The 16,669-nt window shown below is 48.4% G+C and overlaps 1 protein-coding gene across 1 annotated transcript; it reads left to right on the top strand.

The window, feature by feature from the left end:
• The first annotated feature begins 1,598 nt into the window (after nt 1-1,598).
• On the top strand, nt 1,599-13,147 carry GSDMA (gasdermin A). Its single transcript, XM_040245463.1, has 12 exons — nt 1,599-1,733; nt 3,608-3,826; nt 4,009-4,189; nt 6,422-6,587; nt 7,750-7,846; nt 8,464-8,511; nt 8,903-8,929; nt 9,457-9,477; nt 10,382-10,536; nt 10,982-11,096; nt 11,965-12,038; nt 12,558-13,147. Exons 2-12 carry the CDS (start codon nt 3,613-3,615, stop codon nt 12,798-12,800), a joined length of 1,341 nt encoding a protein of 446 aa, XP_040101397.1. The 5' UTR covers nt 1,599-1,733; nt 3,608-3,612; the 3' UTR covers nt 12,801-13,147.
• Nucleotides 13,148-16,669: the final 3,522 nt, after the last annotated feature.

Genomic DNA, 16,669 nt, shown 5'->3' with positions numbered 1-16,669 from the left:
GCCCCACACCCCTGAGAGCCGGTGCACTGCAACAAGAGAAACCACCGCCATGAGAAGCCCATGCATCACAACTTGAGAAAGCCTGCATGCAGCAGCAAAGACCCAGTACAGCCGAAAAATTTTTAAATAATTAAAAAAAAAAATGAAATTGTATTCATACAAAGTCAATACATAAAAATCAATTTTAAAAAGAAAGATAGGAGGCAGGAACCAGAGGCCCAGCAAGGGCAAGGTCTTGTCTTGTTTCAGGACCCAGAGGAGAGAGATTTGGGAGCAGCTGACATACTAACTGAGACTCTCGGGATAAAGGTAGGTAGTTAAGTTTTTAAAACCTTGGCTGAGGGTGATGTGATCTAATCTCTCCCATTCACCACCAACCCCTCAAGAAAACCTCCAGTAAAGACCTAACTTACTCTTCATGGCCTTCAAGGTCACATTTCGGTGTTGGTGGGTGATATTGAGGAGAGCCAACAGGTGAGGGCATGAAGATTTATGTGTGGATGGACAGTCACAGATCCCAACAGCATAGGAGCTTTGCTTGCAAGTGTCTTGATTTGTCATCTAGGGACCTGTTACGTGTGTGAAGTCTCCTTCACAATTCCTTCCAGGCAGAGATTTAAGATGAGAGCAAGACTTTGATGGGGAGGGATAAATTAGGAGTTTGGGGTTAGCAGATACAAACTACTACATATAAAACAGACAAACAAGGTCCTACTGTATAGCACAGGGAACTATATTGAGGATCCTATAGTACACTATAATGGGAAAGACTATGAAAAAGAATAGGCACATATATGTATGACTGAATCACTTTGCTGTAACCTGAAGCTAGCTCAACATTGTCAATCAACTATACAATGAAATTTTCAAAAACGATACTTCAATTAAAAGAAGATAAGAGCAAGATCTGAGTAACCAATGGTGAGGAGTCTGAATTCCCACAGCAAATACACACTGTGGGCTCTTCCATTAACGCCACCGGGCCTCTGCCTACGCATATGTGTACATACAATACTACGTGAGGTACAGAGATGCTGAACAGGAAGCAACGCAGAGAAATGTTTGGTGTATCTCTGTCTCCCCCTGCACAGACATAAGCTGCTAGCAGTGCCGTAGTTAGGTCCCTGTTTGACAAACAGGGCAGAGGACAGTTTTTCAGCTGCTCTGCTTGTTGTTGGAATCTGAAGACACACCGGGTTTCTTATCCCCTCATCACACCCACAAGGCCTCATCATGAACCCTAGATGCTTCCTGATGACCATGATGATAAAACAGACATGCCTGTCCCACATCACACCCATGCACGTGAACACACACACACACACACACACACCTGCCTGTCCCCACTGCCTCTCTCTGCAGCCCCCTCCAAGGCACCTTCCTTCCTTTCTTCTCAGCTCATCAAGCCAAACTTCAGTCGCCACCTCTCCCCCACCCACGCTGGCACCTGCCTGGCAGCACCTCACCCCTCCCCTCAGCCCTCAGGAGGCCAGGGCCCGGGGCAGGGAGCACGTGGAACAGGTTGATGCTGTTCTCCCGGAAGTGGAGCAGCTGAGGGGTGGGGTCACTGAGGCAGGCGGGGTCCCTGGAAGCCTGCATCCTTGTCTCCACAGAGGCATAAAGCCACAGCCTGACCTGGTAAGGGACAGTCATTCTCTCAGCCCACAGACCCAGAGGGCTCCTGACCTTCACCCAAGACCCAGCTGCCAGACAGGACCCAGCACTGCTCCCTGGTAAGAACTTGATGACACCAGGGGGTAGGGGGCAGGGGGGTCCTAGGGGTGAACAAGAACATGGGTGGGACGGGAAGGGCCCAGGAGTCCCATAGGGAGGGTGGGGTAGAAATATTTTTTTTAGTATTTATGTATTTATTTGGCTGCACTGGGTCTGGCTACATCTTTTAGTTGCAGCATGTGGGATCTAGTTCCCTGACCAAGGGTCGAACCTGGGGTCCCCTGCATTGGGAGCAGGGAGTCTTAGCCACTGGACCACCAGGGAAGTCCGTGGGGTAGGACTCTTGACTGGCCTTGGGGAGGGAAGGGAGAGGTGGCCCCATGAGCACTTCTCTGGTGAGGAGGAGACAGCAGTCACCCAAGACTTTCCTGGCTGGCCAGGTTGCCTGTCCCACCTGAGCCCTCCAAGGAATGAGGGATTAAAAAAGCACGTTGGAGCATGGTTGTATGGTTGGCAGAATGGCCCTGTGTACCTGTGAGTGTGTGCCCCCGGCCTCCCTGACTCTGTGAGGTGCCCACAGGGGGTGTGAGGTGGTTTCCAGCCAGCCGGTATGTCCTCTTCCACCCCTGGGGATAATTCAGCTGGGCCAGCTGCCTGACCAGCTAAAACACCTGGACTTGAACCTCAAAGGCAGAGACCAGAGGCCATGAACCTCTGGAGGCCATGAACCTAATGCAGGCCCCGCACTCTCCAGGGCCCTCTGATCCTAGCTTATGTCTCCCAGTGTTAGTTGCTTCAGTGGTGTCTGACTCTGCAATGCTATGGACTGTAGCCCACCAGGCTCCTCTGTCCATGGGATTTTCCCAGCAAGAATCCTGCAGTGGGTTGCCAGGCCCTCCTCCAGAGGATCTTCCCGAGCCAGGGATCAAACCCACGTCTCCTGCATTGCAGGCAAATTCTTTACCATCTGAGCCACAGGGCTGCATTTCTTCATTCACCTCTTCATTCATTCTTTGCATACACATTTGTCAAGCTCCGCGTCTGTACTGGGCGCTGTGCTTGGAGCTGAGGCCACAGAGATGACTAAGACCCACTTCCTGGCCTCAGGGAGGTCACGGTCAAATAGGTGAGGGTCAAGTAAACAGATCACAGCCACATGAGGTGCCAGGTGTTTCAGAAGGGCATGTACACAGTGCCTTGGGGACATGGGGTAGAGTCACCGGCTGCTGGAAGTGGGGAAGGAAGGGGTCACAGAGGAGTGACCTAAAGTAACCCAAAGTGAGTCTTAAAGGACGAACTGGGATTCCAGAGGGGAGAGGAGGTATTACAAGCAGATGAGGCAAAAGCAAAGAGCAGCAAGATGTCTGGATTTGTTGAGTGGTACCCGGAGGGAAGTGGGTCTACCCACAGCTGTGAGCCAGGAGCAGGGCACGAGCGACATTAAGATACAGGGAAGTGACTCCCACCCCAAGAAAGAGCAACTAGGTGAGCAGCACCGTCCCCTGGGTCCTCCCGGGCACAAGCGGTGGCTGCCTCCCTCCCCCAGATTCCCCAGGTGGTGGTTTTCACGGTTCACTGGTGGGGAGACAAGGTGGGCGTAGCTGAGTGAAAGGAGCTTTCCTTCCACGTTAATGAGATGTGCCAGTCAGGCTCCAAGTCCATGAAGAAAGTGAGCAGGGAGTGAGCAAAGAGCCCTTCATAAAGAGAGGGGAGGGCTGCCCCCTCTAGCCAGCCTTGCAGCCGGGCAAGTTGTTTCAGCTCTCAGGGCCTCATTTCCTCACCATAAAACGAAGACTCCTCTGGTCCCTTTCAGCTCTGACATCCTGAGGATTCAGGCGTCTTTAAGGGCATACGCTACCCCAGAGCCCATGGACCTGTCTCGGTGGAAGATGTCACCCTTCCTCCCAACTTGTCACTTTCCCTCCCCGTGCAGAGACAATGACCATGTTTGAAAATGTCACCCGGGCCCTGACCAGACAACTAAACCCTCGAGGGGACCTGACACCCGTGGACAGCCTCATAGACTTCCAGCGCTTCCATCCCTTCTGCCTGGTCCTGAGGAAGCGGAAGAGCACCCTCTTCTGGGGTGCCCGGTACGTCCGCACCGACTACACCTTCCTGGACATTCTCGAACCTGGCAGCTCTCCTTCAGGTCAGCCTTGGCCACGGACTTGGGGACTGAGGGAGGGGCTGCAGCCGGCCAACCAGGAGGACCTGAAGCTGTCTCTGCCCAGGGGACAGGGGTGGGAATCCTCGAGCCAGAAAGTTCTCGAAGGAGGCAGGGAGGAGGGAGCGCCTCTCAGCCCAGCCCCCTTCATCTTCTCCCTCCTGCAGACCCAACAGATTCGGGGAACTTTGGCTTTAAGAATATGCTGGACGCCCGAGTGGAGGGAGAGGTGGACGTGCCAAAGACGGTCAAGGTGAAGGGGACGGCCGGCCTGTCCCAGAACAGCACCCTGGAGGTCCAGACCCTCAGTGTGGCACCCAAGGCTCTGGAGACCCTGCACCAGGAGCGGTGAGACTCGGGGCAAAGCTGTGCGGTGAAAGGGTGCTCTGGGCCTGAGTCAAAGGGCAGGGCCCTCACACTGAACTTTCACCTACAGTCACCCCAGGGGAGCTCTTGAAGATGACCCTTCAGCCTGTGGGTGCTTCCAGGCCATTTCCTAACCACTCCCCTCAACCCCACCCCCATCCTTCCACCACCTCCCCACTATCACGAACACCCGAGGATGAGTGTTTTCACACTAATGAGTTGTGTGGCCTTGGAAAAGTCACTTCGCTTCAGCTTTCTCTCCTGAAAAGTGATGTGTTCGATGAAATCCTCTAGGGTTTTTTTCCCTGCCATAAGACTATGAAAATACACTAAAAAGGGAAGAAACCTTAAAAGCTCCCTACTGCGACTTGAGCACAGCATTCTCCTTGTGTAAACAAAGCCCCCCACCCAGCCCCAGCCCGCAGGGAGCAGCCCTCAGGAACGCTGCCCCAGCAGCACAAGGGGTGTGGCAGTTGCCAAGTCTGCGGGTTTCCTCAGATGTTTGACTTGACAAGGGAACTGACTTTTTAAGTAGTTAAGTGGTGGTTGAAAGGAGGTGAGGGCTGGGGAGGCAAGAAGAAAGGGCTGAGGTGCTTGGGGAATCATGAGTAAACTCAGCCCGCCTAAGTACAAAGCACTCTGTTAGGTGCTGGACTGCACTAGAATACCTTTGCCTTGCGATTTCAGAGTGGCGGGAAGTGTACAACAGTAACTCTAATCCAAGGCTAGAAATGTAAGTGCCAGAGGAAGTCTTTGCCTGAGTTTTGTGGCAGGTCAGAGGGACTTCTTGCTGGGGAAATGAGAACAGACTTCACAGAGGAGGCAGCCCACAACCTAGGCCTTGAAAGTGTGAAAGTGTTAGTCACTCAATCATGTCCACCAGGCTCCTCTTCCATGGAATTTTCCAGGCAAAAATACTGGAGTGGGTAGCCATTCCCTTCTCCATTCCCTTCTCCAGGGGGTTTTCCCAACTCAGGGATGGAACCCGGGTCTCCTGCATTGCAGGTGGATTCTTTACCATCTGAGCCAGCAGGGAAGCCCTAGGGAAGGCCTTGAAAGATGAGCAGAAATTGGACCTGCAGGGCTTGGGAGAATGGCATTACAAAGGCACACAGGTGAGAAATCTCAAAACCTATAGCGACAGGACTTCCCTGATGATCCAGTGGTTAAGACTCCAAGCTTCCAGTGCAGGGGGTGTGGATTCCATCCATAGTCAGGGAACTAAGATCCCACATGCTACACAGCGTGGCCAAAATAAATAAATAAATGCAATCCACCCATTAAAAAAAATTGTTTTAACCTATAGGGGCCATGAATAGCCAGTTTGGCAGAAGCAGGTAAGAGTAAAACACGGGAGAAATGCAGGGAGAGCCAAGACCATGGAGGACCCAGGTCAAGGACACATCTATGCTGTACCATGTACAGGAAGACTTGACGATGCTCTGATGTGCCCTGATTAATCTGGCCAGACGGAGGAAGTGTGTCAGAGGATAAAGAACAGGGAAGGCAGGCAGATCAGGCAAGACTGTGTTCCACTGCCCATCAGAGAGAGAAACTCAGTAGGGAGGAGCAGACAGAAAGAAAAGGGCTGAATGGACGCAAAGTCTCGAGGACAAACAGAGTGGATGGACTTGGCAGGGTGAGGGAGAGGATTTTGTCAAAGTGCACCTGGGAGAGATCTAATGTGCTGCCTGGCCGTGTTAATACTTCTATATTGCAGGAAATTCCCTGGTGGTCCAGTAGGTAGGACTCCAAATCTTCATTGGCGGGAACCCGAGTTCAAGCCCTGGTCAGGGAGCTAAGATTCCACAAGCCAAAAAAAAAAAGTGGAGAGAAAGAAAGGACACCCCCCAGGAGAGATGTACAGAACTAAGAACAGAGAGGAAAAGGAGGGGAATCCAAGGGAGAAAGAAACAACCACGAGACCCCATTCTAGGCCAGGTGCTGTGCCCGAGGGTTCCCCAGTCTCTCTCTCTCTCTTTCTCCCCGGAGGTAGGTGTCATTATCCTCGTTTTATAGATGAGGCAACCCAGACTCAGAGAAGCTGCCCTGCCAGGAGCTGGGAGAGCTGGGTTCCAGCCTGTCTTGCTCCAGAGTCCTCACGCTTCTTGACACCCTTGTGCCTCACTCCTGGGAATGACAGAAGAAAAGAGAAGGGCAGGGCCCAGATGGGGAAAATCTCTGCACAGGTCCCTTCTGTTTCTCCTGTCACAGGAAGCTGCTGGCAGAGCACCCATTCCTGGAGGAGATGCGAAGTCGAGGAGAGAACCTGTACGTGGTGATGGAAGTAGTGGAGGCCGTGCAGGAGGTGACCCTGGAGAGAGCTGGCAGGGCCGAAGGCTGCTTCTCCCTCCCATTCTTTGCCCCGTTGGGGTTACAGGTTTGCTTCACACACACTTACATTGACTTTACCCTCAGAGGCTGCATTGCTTTGCCCAATCAGCACCGCCCCCCGCCCTGGGATACTGAAAAGGACCCACTCCCTCCCCTTGCTCTTCAACATCCAGACACCAGTTGGCCAGGAAACAATCATCTCTATGGTCAAGGTGCCCAATTGGGTAGATTCCTGTGCCAGCTGCCACAGGGAGCTACTAGGGAAGGGAAAACTCACAGCCACCAGTTTTCCCTTAGAGTGCTCCCAATCTTAGGAAAGACGTCCTTGCTGCCAGAAAGGTCTCAGTCTTATGAAGGAGACACAGAGGTGAAAGGCCAGAGAACGCAGGCTTGGAAAATTCAATGTAAATAAGTAGTCTTTACTTACCTATATCTATACTATGTAAGTACAGATCCAAAAAAAAGCAAGGAGATTAAACCAGTCAATCCTAAAGTAAATCCCTGAGTATTCATTGGAAGGACTGATGCTAAAGCTGAAGCTCCAATACTTTGGCTACCTGATACAAAGAGCTGACTCATTGGAAAAGACTCTGATGCTGGGAAAGACTGAAGGCTTTTGAAGGAGGTGGTAGAGGATGAGATGGTTAGATAGCATCACCAACTCAATGGACGTGAATTTGAACGAATTCTGGGAGATAGTAGAGGAGAGAGGAGCCTGGCATGTTTCAGTCCATGGGGTCACAAAGAGACAGTCATGATTTAGCAACTGAACAACATACTGTGTAAATATTCAAGGGCTGAGTTGGAACCAGGAGTAAGGATTAATCATGGAAGGCTTCCTGAAGAAGGTGATCATGGGACACATGGCAAAGAGGAAGAAGGAACCAGGGCCTGGATGGACGCTCTAAAGTGGGACAGGGATGCACAGGCAGGTGATGAACAGGTCTGCCCAGTTCCTTCATGTGTCTGAACCCGGAAGACAGAAAGAGGTCATTAAAGGGGTGATCAGCAGAAATGAGCAGAAGAGCTCGGAAGCTCATTCCACACTGGATAGAAAGGTGATCAGGGACACCACTGAAGGGTTCCTAACTTCTTATCTCCCCAAAGGCTTTTGGGCCTGGCCTTCCACTTGCCCTTTACCCCCTCACTCCCAACATCTCACATGTAGGATTTCTGCAGACTCACAAATCCTCATTGTCTACTCCTAGGGATCCGTAAACCACAAGGAGGCTGTCACCATCCCCAAGGGCTGCGTCCTGGCATTTCGAGTGAGACAGCTGATCGTCAAAGGCAAAGATGAGTGGGGTGAGCATGTTTTCCCCTGCAGACAAGAGTTACCCACACACTCCTAAGGCATCCTGCTCCCCTCTTGTGGCAACACTGGGGAAGGAGTAAAGGAGTATAATTGTATTGTGGTCCAACCTCCACTGTAGGGGCTGCCCTGGGAGTGAGGAACCCTGGATTCTGAGCAACTCCTGAGTGCTAGCTAGGCAGGGAGAAGGGAGTACAGAGATGAACAAGCACAGCCTCTGCTCTCAAGAATTCTGGGGCCAGGAGTTTCCTGGTGGTCTAGCAGTTAACTCTCTGTACTTCCACTGAAGGGGCCTTGGGTTTGATCCCTACACAGGGAACTAGGATCTGGCATGCCACGTGGCCAAAAAAATAGAAGTCTGGTTCTGATGGAGGAAACAGACACAGATACCAGTACTAGAATGCAAAGTAGAAAATAGTGATATCATACGGAAAGATTTACAGAGGAAGAAAAGATTACTTCCAGCCATAGAGACAGATCGAGGATAATGTTGAGGTATTCAAAGATAGGTTCTTAGCCTTTAGCAGAGTCCATAGGCTTGAGGCCAGAGAAAGAAAGTTGGGGCAGCTGTTAAAAGTCCTTCTGCTCTCCCCACTCTTGGTCCTTACAGATATCCCACACATCTACAATGATAACATGTACACCTTCCCTCCCGGAGGTAAGTAAAAATTGCTTCCTGGCTCCCCATGTGTTCCTCCCTACCCCTGACATTATCTGCTGACATCCTGCACCCTCTAATAGGGTATACCAGAAGCCCCCAAAGAGCCCCCTGGTTTTATTTCCCAAGGCTCTAAAAATATCCATCTTCAGCTTTAAGAAAGGCAGATAGAGGCATAGAAATGTGCCCAAGAGAGACAGAGAAACAGAAAGAGACCGGAAGGCACCATCAGAAGCAGCAATACTGGAGACAGTGTGTGTTCCCAAAATTGCAGAGGCGGATGAGCTCTGTTTTTATAATGATCATTGATAAAGCTGCCTTGACAACTGCTCTAGATAAAAAGGCACAAAGAGGTTTTATGCTGACATAAGTGTGTTGTTTCTGTCTTCAGAAAAGCCAGAAGACGAGAAGTTCACCCGTAAGTGTTTCCTGTCATTTCACTGCTACTTTCTTGATAGGATTTTTAAACTCTAATGTTTTTCTTCCCTTCTGTCTGGGACTGAAAACGAATGTGGCAGAGCAGATCTCAGAAAAACTATTGTCTCTGAAACATGGCAGGAATTCCAATAGCCTGGGAAAAAGCAGTGGAAGGGGAAAAGTCTTTGGACAAGACTCCCAGGTGGTCAGATGCCTCCGACCTCTGTCCTCAAGGCCTTAGTAATAACGACCTGTCACGTGCATCTGCGTCTCTGCTGCCCAGCACCTGGGGCAGCAGCCACTGAGTCACAGTGATGCCAACTCAATCCAAGTGCCCCGTTTCACAATGCCTTAGCTTCTCTGCTGCCTCATTTCTGCCTCCCACAAATGGAACAAGAGTATCCTTAAGACAGCTGGGACATCCCAGGAGACAGGATGTATTTCCTAACCTCCATTCATGTCCTACTCCCTGGGTATGGCTACTGTTTGGGAGGATTGCCTTCTAATTGGATTTTTTTTTTCCTGCAGTTATCCAGGCATCTGATATTGGTAAGGAAATTTGTGTTTCTCCCTAGACGTTGGCAGGAAGACAGTGGAAGTAACCTTGGGGTGAAGGGAGAGGAAGACAAGTGCTGAGTCCCTGGTGGTGGGGCTTGGAGCCACTTCCAGGAAGCCCACTCTTTCCAAAGCAGGCTGGATGTGTTCCTAGGATGCCAGGCCCCTAAAGGGGCAGGCCAAGGTTTGAGCTATCCCTAGCCGGCCCATGTCCCTGGATTTAGACCCACTACTCTTGGGGCTTTCCAGGTGCTGCTAGTGCTAAAGAATCTGCTTGCCAGTGTAGGACACATAAGACACGCAAGTCCAGTCCCTGGGTTGGGAAGATTCCCTGGAGGAGGGCATGGTAATCCACTCCAGTATTCTTGCCTGGAGAATCCATGGACAGAGGAGCCTGGCAAGCTACAGTCCATAGGGCTGCAAAGAGTTGGACGTGACTGAAGCGACTTGGTATGCAGCACGCACACTTCTGAGCAGTCCCCTCCTGGTCTTCACCCAGTCACCAAAATCACTTTGTCAACTGACTCTTAAGAAGGGAAAATAGACCTTCCTTCTCAACTCTTAGGTGGTGGCCCTAGAGAAAGGGAAGTCCGTTGTCTACTGATCTGGGATGGAGCCTAGAATCTCAGGGGGAATGAACGCCTGGTTTAGATGGTACTGTGGGTCCTGGCCCACCCCTCGATTCCCCATCTCCCCATTCAACACCTTAAGTCAAGTCTGAGGAATAACTTTATAACTGTAAACCTTGGTCAAGCAAAAAAAGAAGCCAGGCTCTTGCCGAGAGCAGAGCTCAGGGGCAGCCGAGCCTGGGGGCCTAAGCAGGGCTGAGTGAAGGAGACCCGCCAGGAGAACATATACTGAGCTGAAGAAGAGGATGCCGTATCTGCTGTTGCCACAGGGGCGGTACACGAGGACTTCAGGACCCTAAAAGAAGAGGTTCAGAGGGAGACCCGGGAAGTGGAGGAACTGAGCCCGGAAGGGAAGAGCTCCCTGCTCAGCTGCCTCAGCAAACTCCTAGGGAAGAAAAAGGAGCTACAAGACCTAGAGCTGACGGTGAGGACCCAAGGGAAAGACAGGAGACGCAGGGGAGCATGGAGGTGGGGGAGCTGGTGGGGAATCCCACGGACCTGGCAGATGGCCAGCGGCCAGAGGAGTCGCCAGTGGATGCCTTCTCCAAGGCTGGTCAAGTGCCCCCCCTCAGGCTGCCAGGGTTGCCACCGCGCCCTGCGTCTCTTTGGAGATGGGCAAATAGTGCAGGTTCCCAGGCTGGGCAGCAGGCCAGCAGAACCTTCTTTTGGAAGGGGGCTCGACCTTTCTTTTCCAGAGTCCAAGACTCAGGGACCAAGGAACCCAAGAGTCTAATACTTTTCAGGATTTGATATCTTGAAAAAGAAACAAGGAAATGGAGAGAATTAACACACCTCAAGGGACCGTCATGCGCCAGGCACTGGGAGCTCTACCCATGTTCTCCTAAATAGTTACCCAGCTTTCCCCACAGCTTGAAGGAGCTCTAGGCAAAGGACATGAAGAGACCCTGGAGGCACTCCCAAAGAATGTCCTGCAATCAAAGGGGGCTATGGACGCCATCCTCTATTTCCTTGGAGCCCTAGCAGGTAAGTGGGGAGGGAGGTCTTTATTTATACACCTATTCAGTAGTAGAAATGAGTCACTAAACGAATTCTTAAATGAATGAATGAGAAAATAAATGCCAGGCAAATTATACTGCAGTTAAGTAGTTTATATCTACATTCTAAAAAATTGGTTTCATTCCTTACGATTCACATGGTCACCATACTCTAGTCTTGCTAACAGAGGTTGGAAAATAATCCTAGTTTTATCAGCCATATATTTAAAACTTCTGCATATCGCTAAGCTCATCATTTTCATTTCAATATCTGATAGCTTTAATCTGAGGATAACATCTTCTGATCTTACCCATGAATTCTTTTTCCCTCTGCAAGAAATATTGTCCCACTTTGAAAAACACTCTGATCCTTCACATGTAAGCTGAGATGTTTGTTCCTTCAAGAAGGCTGCCCCTAGGAGCTTCCCTGGTGGTGGCTAAGACTCCATGCTCCCAATTCAGGGGGTCCAGGTTTGATCCCTGGTCAGGGAACTAGATTCCACATGCCTCGACTAAGACCCAGCACAGACAGATTAATTAATTAATTTAAAAAAAAAAAGAAGAAGCAGCCTGCCCTCAAACACCAAGACCAAGGTAGATCCTCACTATGGCTCCTGTCACAGCCTACATTGTAATTACACGTTATTTTGTCTTCTCAGCTACAATGCGGAGAAGTTCCCTGAGTGAGCATGATTTTTACCTAACACACCCAGCAAAGGTGCTTGGCCTAGAACAGGCATTCCACCGTGGGTGAACATATAAATCAGTGAATGCTGCAGTTCTGGAAATACACCCATTTGGAACTTGTAGTTCCCTTTGCACCAACACACATCTCTTCCTCTGCTTTTTTTCTCCAGAGCTAAGTGAAGCCCAACAGAAGCTGCTGGTAAAATCCGTGGAGAAAAAGATCCTACCAGTGCAGCTAAAGCTGGTAAGAAAAAAATGGCAGATGTTAGGGAGACTTTGGAAGGGAGTCAGCTATAAGTGGTGGAAAGATACGATCTAACCTAATGACAGAACCATCCTACAGGGCCTCTGTCTTATCCTAAGAGATCATGCCTACTTCTCATTTCTCTCCATGTTTCTTCCTGTTTGCTATTTCACAGCTAGAGGTAGAGGAGTGCATTTCTGGGCAACTATCTGCGTTTTTCAGTCTGATCCTGGGAAAAGAGATAGAAAACTCTAGCTTGGTTTATTCCTATCCAAGTGATGTGAGTCAATCTTAATGTCTCTGAGTCTGCCTCAATTCACTCCTCCGTAAAATGGGTCTAAAAATAAATGTGCTGCCCATCCTACAAGGCTGTTAAAAAGCCCAGGCAGAGTTGTCATGTAGTGTAATGTAAGGGATTATAGTGAGAGAAAGTTAGCCCTCTTTGTGGATTTTGTGAGTTGGGAGAAAGGAATAGAGGTTTCCAGTTCTTTCTTTTCACGCTACTTTGCTTCCTTCCAGGTGGAGAGCACAATGGAACAGAATTTCCTCCAGGATAAAGAGGGTGTATTCCCCCTGCCACCTGAGCTGCTTTCCTCCCTTGGGGAAGAGGAACTGACCATCACAGAGGCCCTAGTGGGGCTGAGTGGCCTGGAAGTGCAGAGATCTAGCCCCCAGTACGCGTGGGACCCAGACACCCTCCCCCGCCTCTGCGCCCTATACGCTGGCCTCTCCCTCCTGCAGCTACTGACCAAGGCCTCCTAACTTGCCTCTTCGATTCAACTCCTGCTTCCTTAATGCCTTCCCTACCTCACTGTACCCTGTGTGAACACCCAAGGGCATTTCAGAACCACCAGGCTAAGGATAATGGAAACTGTAGCTGATCTCTCAATTCTCACTTGTCCAACTCTGTACATCCCCCATCCCTACTGCTCCACAGATGCTTATATTCTCTAATAATAGTGTAAACACTCAAGTTGAAAAACTATGAACCATTTCAGCAAATCCCAAATTAATTAATTAACTTCCTATCCCAACCCCTCCCACTTATGATTCCAAAAATCAAACTTTACTGGAATTGATGAAAAAAACATTATTTCACTTTGAGTGAAACGTCTTTTGGTGTTTTTCCTTAAAGAATCTATCCTAAGGAAATTCTTAATTTGTGCCAGAAAAAGACAAAGACATTATCATACTCTATACAGATTATATGTACATGAACACTGTTATGATGTCCTCAGACTGGCTAGAAAATGCTGAGAAGAACTATGAAGGTGTAGAATGTGGACTCTAGACTCTAGAATCAGAAGATCATCAAAGCAATTTGTCTTCCAAGAGGAGCCTTTGAGGTTCTCTGGACTTGGGTTGAGGGACTGGGAAAGGTGAAGACCTAGAGATATGTGGTACAAGCACAAGAGTAAGACAACTTCCAAGTTTATTGAACAGAAAACGCAGGGGAATTCCCTGGCTCTCCAGTTGTCAGGACTCTTAAGTTTCCAATGCCAGGTGGCCAGGTTTTATCCTCAGTCTGGGAACTAAGATACCACAAGCCATGCAGCCATATATATATATATATAAAAAATATATATTATATATATATATATAAATATATATATTTAATGCAGATAAGTAAAAAATAAATGGTACCCCAAGAATACTGGGTGGCTTCCTAGGTGGTACTAGTGGTAAAGAATCCACCTGCTAATGCAGGAGATGCAAGAGACTTGGGTTTGATCCAAGTCAGGAAGATCAGGAAGATCCCTTGGAGTAGGAAATGGCACTCCACCCCAATAGTCTTGCCTGGAAAATACCACAGGCAGAGGAGCCTGGTGGGATACAGTCCATGGGGCCGCAAAGAGTCAGACAGGACGGAGCATACAAAAGAATAAGACTGATTCAAAAATTTTAAAAAGAAAATATAATATTATCTTCTCATTCCACCTTTCCTTCTTCTGCCCTCAATTAGGGTGGTTGCAGGAGGAAGTGAGGTGGATAGAATTGGCATGTGGACGGGTTAACATACACATTCAGTCTCGTAAAACTGCTAGGTTTATACCAGCCTCCTCTGCCTAAAGCTGGGTTTTAACATCTTTCACTGATCTCTTTTAACATAGTTTTATGGATGGAATAATTTCTCCAAGGTTTTTGGCCCCAGGAGTCAGACTCTTCCCCGTCTTAGCCACCCCTCTCCAGGCTGGTTCCCTCACTCACAAAGAATTCAAGACCAACTGCCAAAAACTTTGTGTTAAGCCATCCTCCCCCATGCTGGGGCGTTTTCCAAGGCCTGGATATATTGCTCAAGGACATACTAGGTAGTTTTCTGCTGACTTGATTGTTTTTCCCTTGTGATGTAAACTTAATAATGAAGTGAGCTAACACTCTAACTATCCAGAAGGGTAAGCTCATAAAGATGAACAACAAAGCCCATCTGTTTTCTTCCTTTGCCATTCTCATCTACCTACAGTTACAGATATGGTGTTATAAAGAACACGGTTTAGGGACTTCCCTGGTGGTCCAATGGCTAGCACTCCAAGCTCCCAATGCTGGGGGGCCGGGTTTCATCCCTGGTCAGGGAACTAGATCCAGCATGCTTCAACTAAGACCCAGCATGGCCAAATAAATAGATTAAAAAAAAAAAAAGAAGAACACATTTTAATGAGTTTACTCTAGTGATGATTCAAAAGTCCTATTATCCAATCTCCCAGCCCTAGAGCGCAGGGGTACACTTCAGGAAGAATTGATCATTTTCACTAAAACTGGAGAACACAATTTTCCATTTAGGAAGTCACTACTTAGTACAAGGAGCTAGCTATTCATTGCAATAGTATAAAAGGAGGGATACAAAGAATATCCTCTCTCTGTAAAAATATAAAGGAGAATATGGTCAAAACATTCTCTGCCCTCTAGGACCTTACAGCAGGGCTAGGTTGCCTTGCAGGGTCTGACCTGGTCTAAACGCAAAGCTTCCATTTACGGGAGAGATAAAAGTTCCAAGATAGGAAAGGAGTTTTTTGCTTTTTGTGTCTTAGGAAACTGGAATCTGTATACTCCTGCAGAATCACCGGAGGAGCCTCTTGAAGGAGTAGATGAGGTTTCAGGTTCAGTTTCCCAAGGGGACTCTTGCTGCTAAGTTGCTTCAGTCGTTTCTGACTCTGTGCGACCCCATAGACAGCAGCCCACCAGGCTCCCCCGTCCCTGGGATTCTCCAGGCAAGAACACTTAGGTGCACCTTAAGTGCACTAGTACTCTGTTCCCCATTTCACTACAGTGTCTGTCTGGATGCATATTATCTCCCCAAAGGACCCCTGAAGCCTCTCTGTTTCCTCCAGCCTCACAATACACCACAGCCCAGAGCAGAGCTTCCAGCATACCACATTCTGAAGCTGATTTTTTACCACCCCATCCCCTAAATATGCTATCCCTGGGTCTCATAGAGACCAGACTCCTAAATTTTATTACACTGAAGTAATTACACCCAAATACACTCTCCCCGAAGAAAAGTCCGAGATGAAATGCAGTACTTGGATGCAATCTCAAAAATGACAGAATGATCTCTGTTCATTTCCAAGGCAAACCATTCAATATCACAGTAATCCAAGTCTATGCCCTGACCAGTAATGCTGAAGAAGCTGAAGTTGAACGGTTCTATGAAGACCTACAAGACCTTCTAGAACTAACACCCAAAAAGATGTCCTTTCCATTATAGGGGATTGGAATGCAAAAGTAGGAAGTCAAGAAATACCTGGAGTAACAGGCAAATTTGGCCTTGGAGTACAGAATGAAGCAGAACAAAGGCTAATAGAGTTTTGCCAAGAGAACACACTGGTCATAGCAAACACCCTCTTCCAACAACACAAGAGAAGACTCTACACATGGACATCACAAGATGGTCAGTACCAAAATCAGATTGGTTATATTCTTTGCAGCCAAAGATGGAGAAGCTCTATACAGTCAGCAAAAACAAGACTGGGAGCTGACTGTGGCTCAGATCATGAACTCCTTATTGCCAAATTCAGACTTAAATTTTAAAAAGTAGAGAAAAACACTAGACCACTCAGGTATGACCTAAATCAAATCCCTTAAAATCATACAGTGGAAGTGAGAAATGGATTCAAGGGATTAGATCTGATAGGCAGAGTGCCTAAAGAAGTATGGATGGATGTTCATGACATTGTACAGGAGGAAAACAAATGCAAAAAGGCAAAATGGTTGTCTGAGGAGGCCTTACAAATAGCTGTGAAAAGAAGAGGAGCGAAAGGCAAAGGAGAAAAGGAAAGATATACCCATTTGAATGCAGAGTTCCAAAAAAATAACAAGGAGAGATAAGAAAGCCTTCCTCAGTGATCAATGCAAAGAAATAAAGGAAAAAAATAGAATGGGAAAGACTAGAGTTCTCTTCAAGAAAATTAGAGATACCAAGGGAACACTTCATGCAAAGATGGGCACAACGAAGGACAGAAATGGTATGGACCTCACAGAATCAGAAGATATTAAGAAGAGGTGGCAAGAATACACAGAAGAACTATACAAAAGAGATCTTCACGACCCAGATAATCACGATGGTGTGATCACTCATCTAGAGCCAGACATCCTGGAATGTGAAGTCAAGTGGGGCTTAGGAAGCATCACTACAA

This window comes from Oryx dammah, unplaced genomic scaffold (genome assembly GCF_014754425.2).
Source record: "Oryx dammah isolate SB20612 unplaced genomic scaffold, SCBI_Odam_1.1 HiC_scaffold_8, whole genome shotgun sequence".
Classification (NCBI taxonomy): domain Eukaryota; kingdom Metazoa; phylum Chordata; class Mammalia; order Artiodactyla; family Bovidae; genus Oryx; species Oryx dammah.
This window is presented reverse-complemented; position numbering and strand designations above follow the sequence as displayed.

Bases quoted from the DNA above. Each gene is read 5' to 3' on its own strand.
- GSDMA (XM_040245463.1), top strand. From the start codon at position 3,613: ATGACCATGTTTGAAAATGTCACCCGGGCCCTGACCAGACAACTAAAC. The intron at 6,588-7,749 runs GTTTGCTTCACA...GTCTACTCCTAG, and splicing joins TTGCCCCGTTGGGGTTACAG to GGATCCGTAAACCACAAGGA. The intron at 11,097-11,964 runs GTAAGTGGGGAG...TTTTTTCTCCAG, and splicing joins TTTCCTTGGAGCCCTAGCAG to AGCTAAGTGAAGCCCAACAG.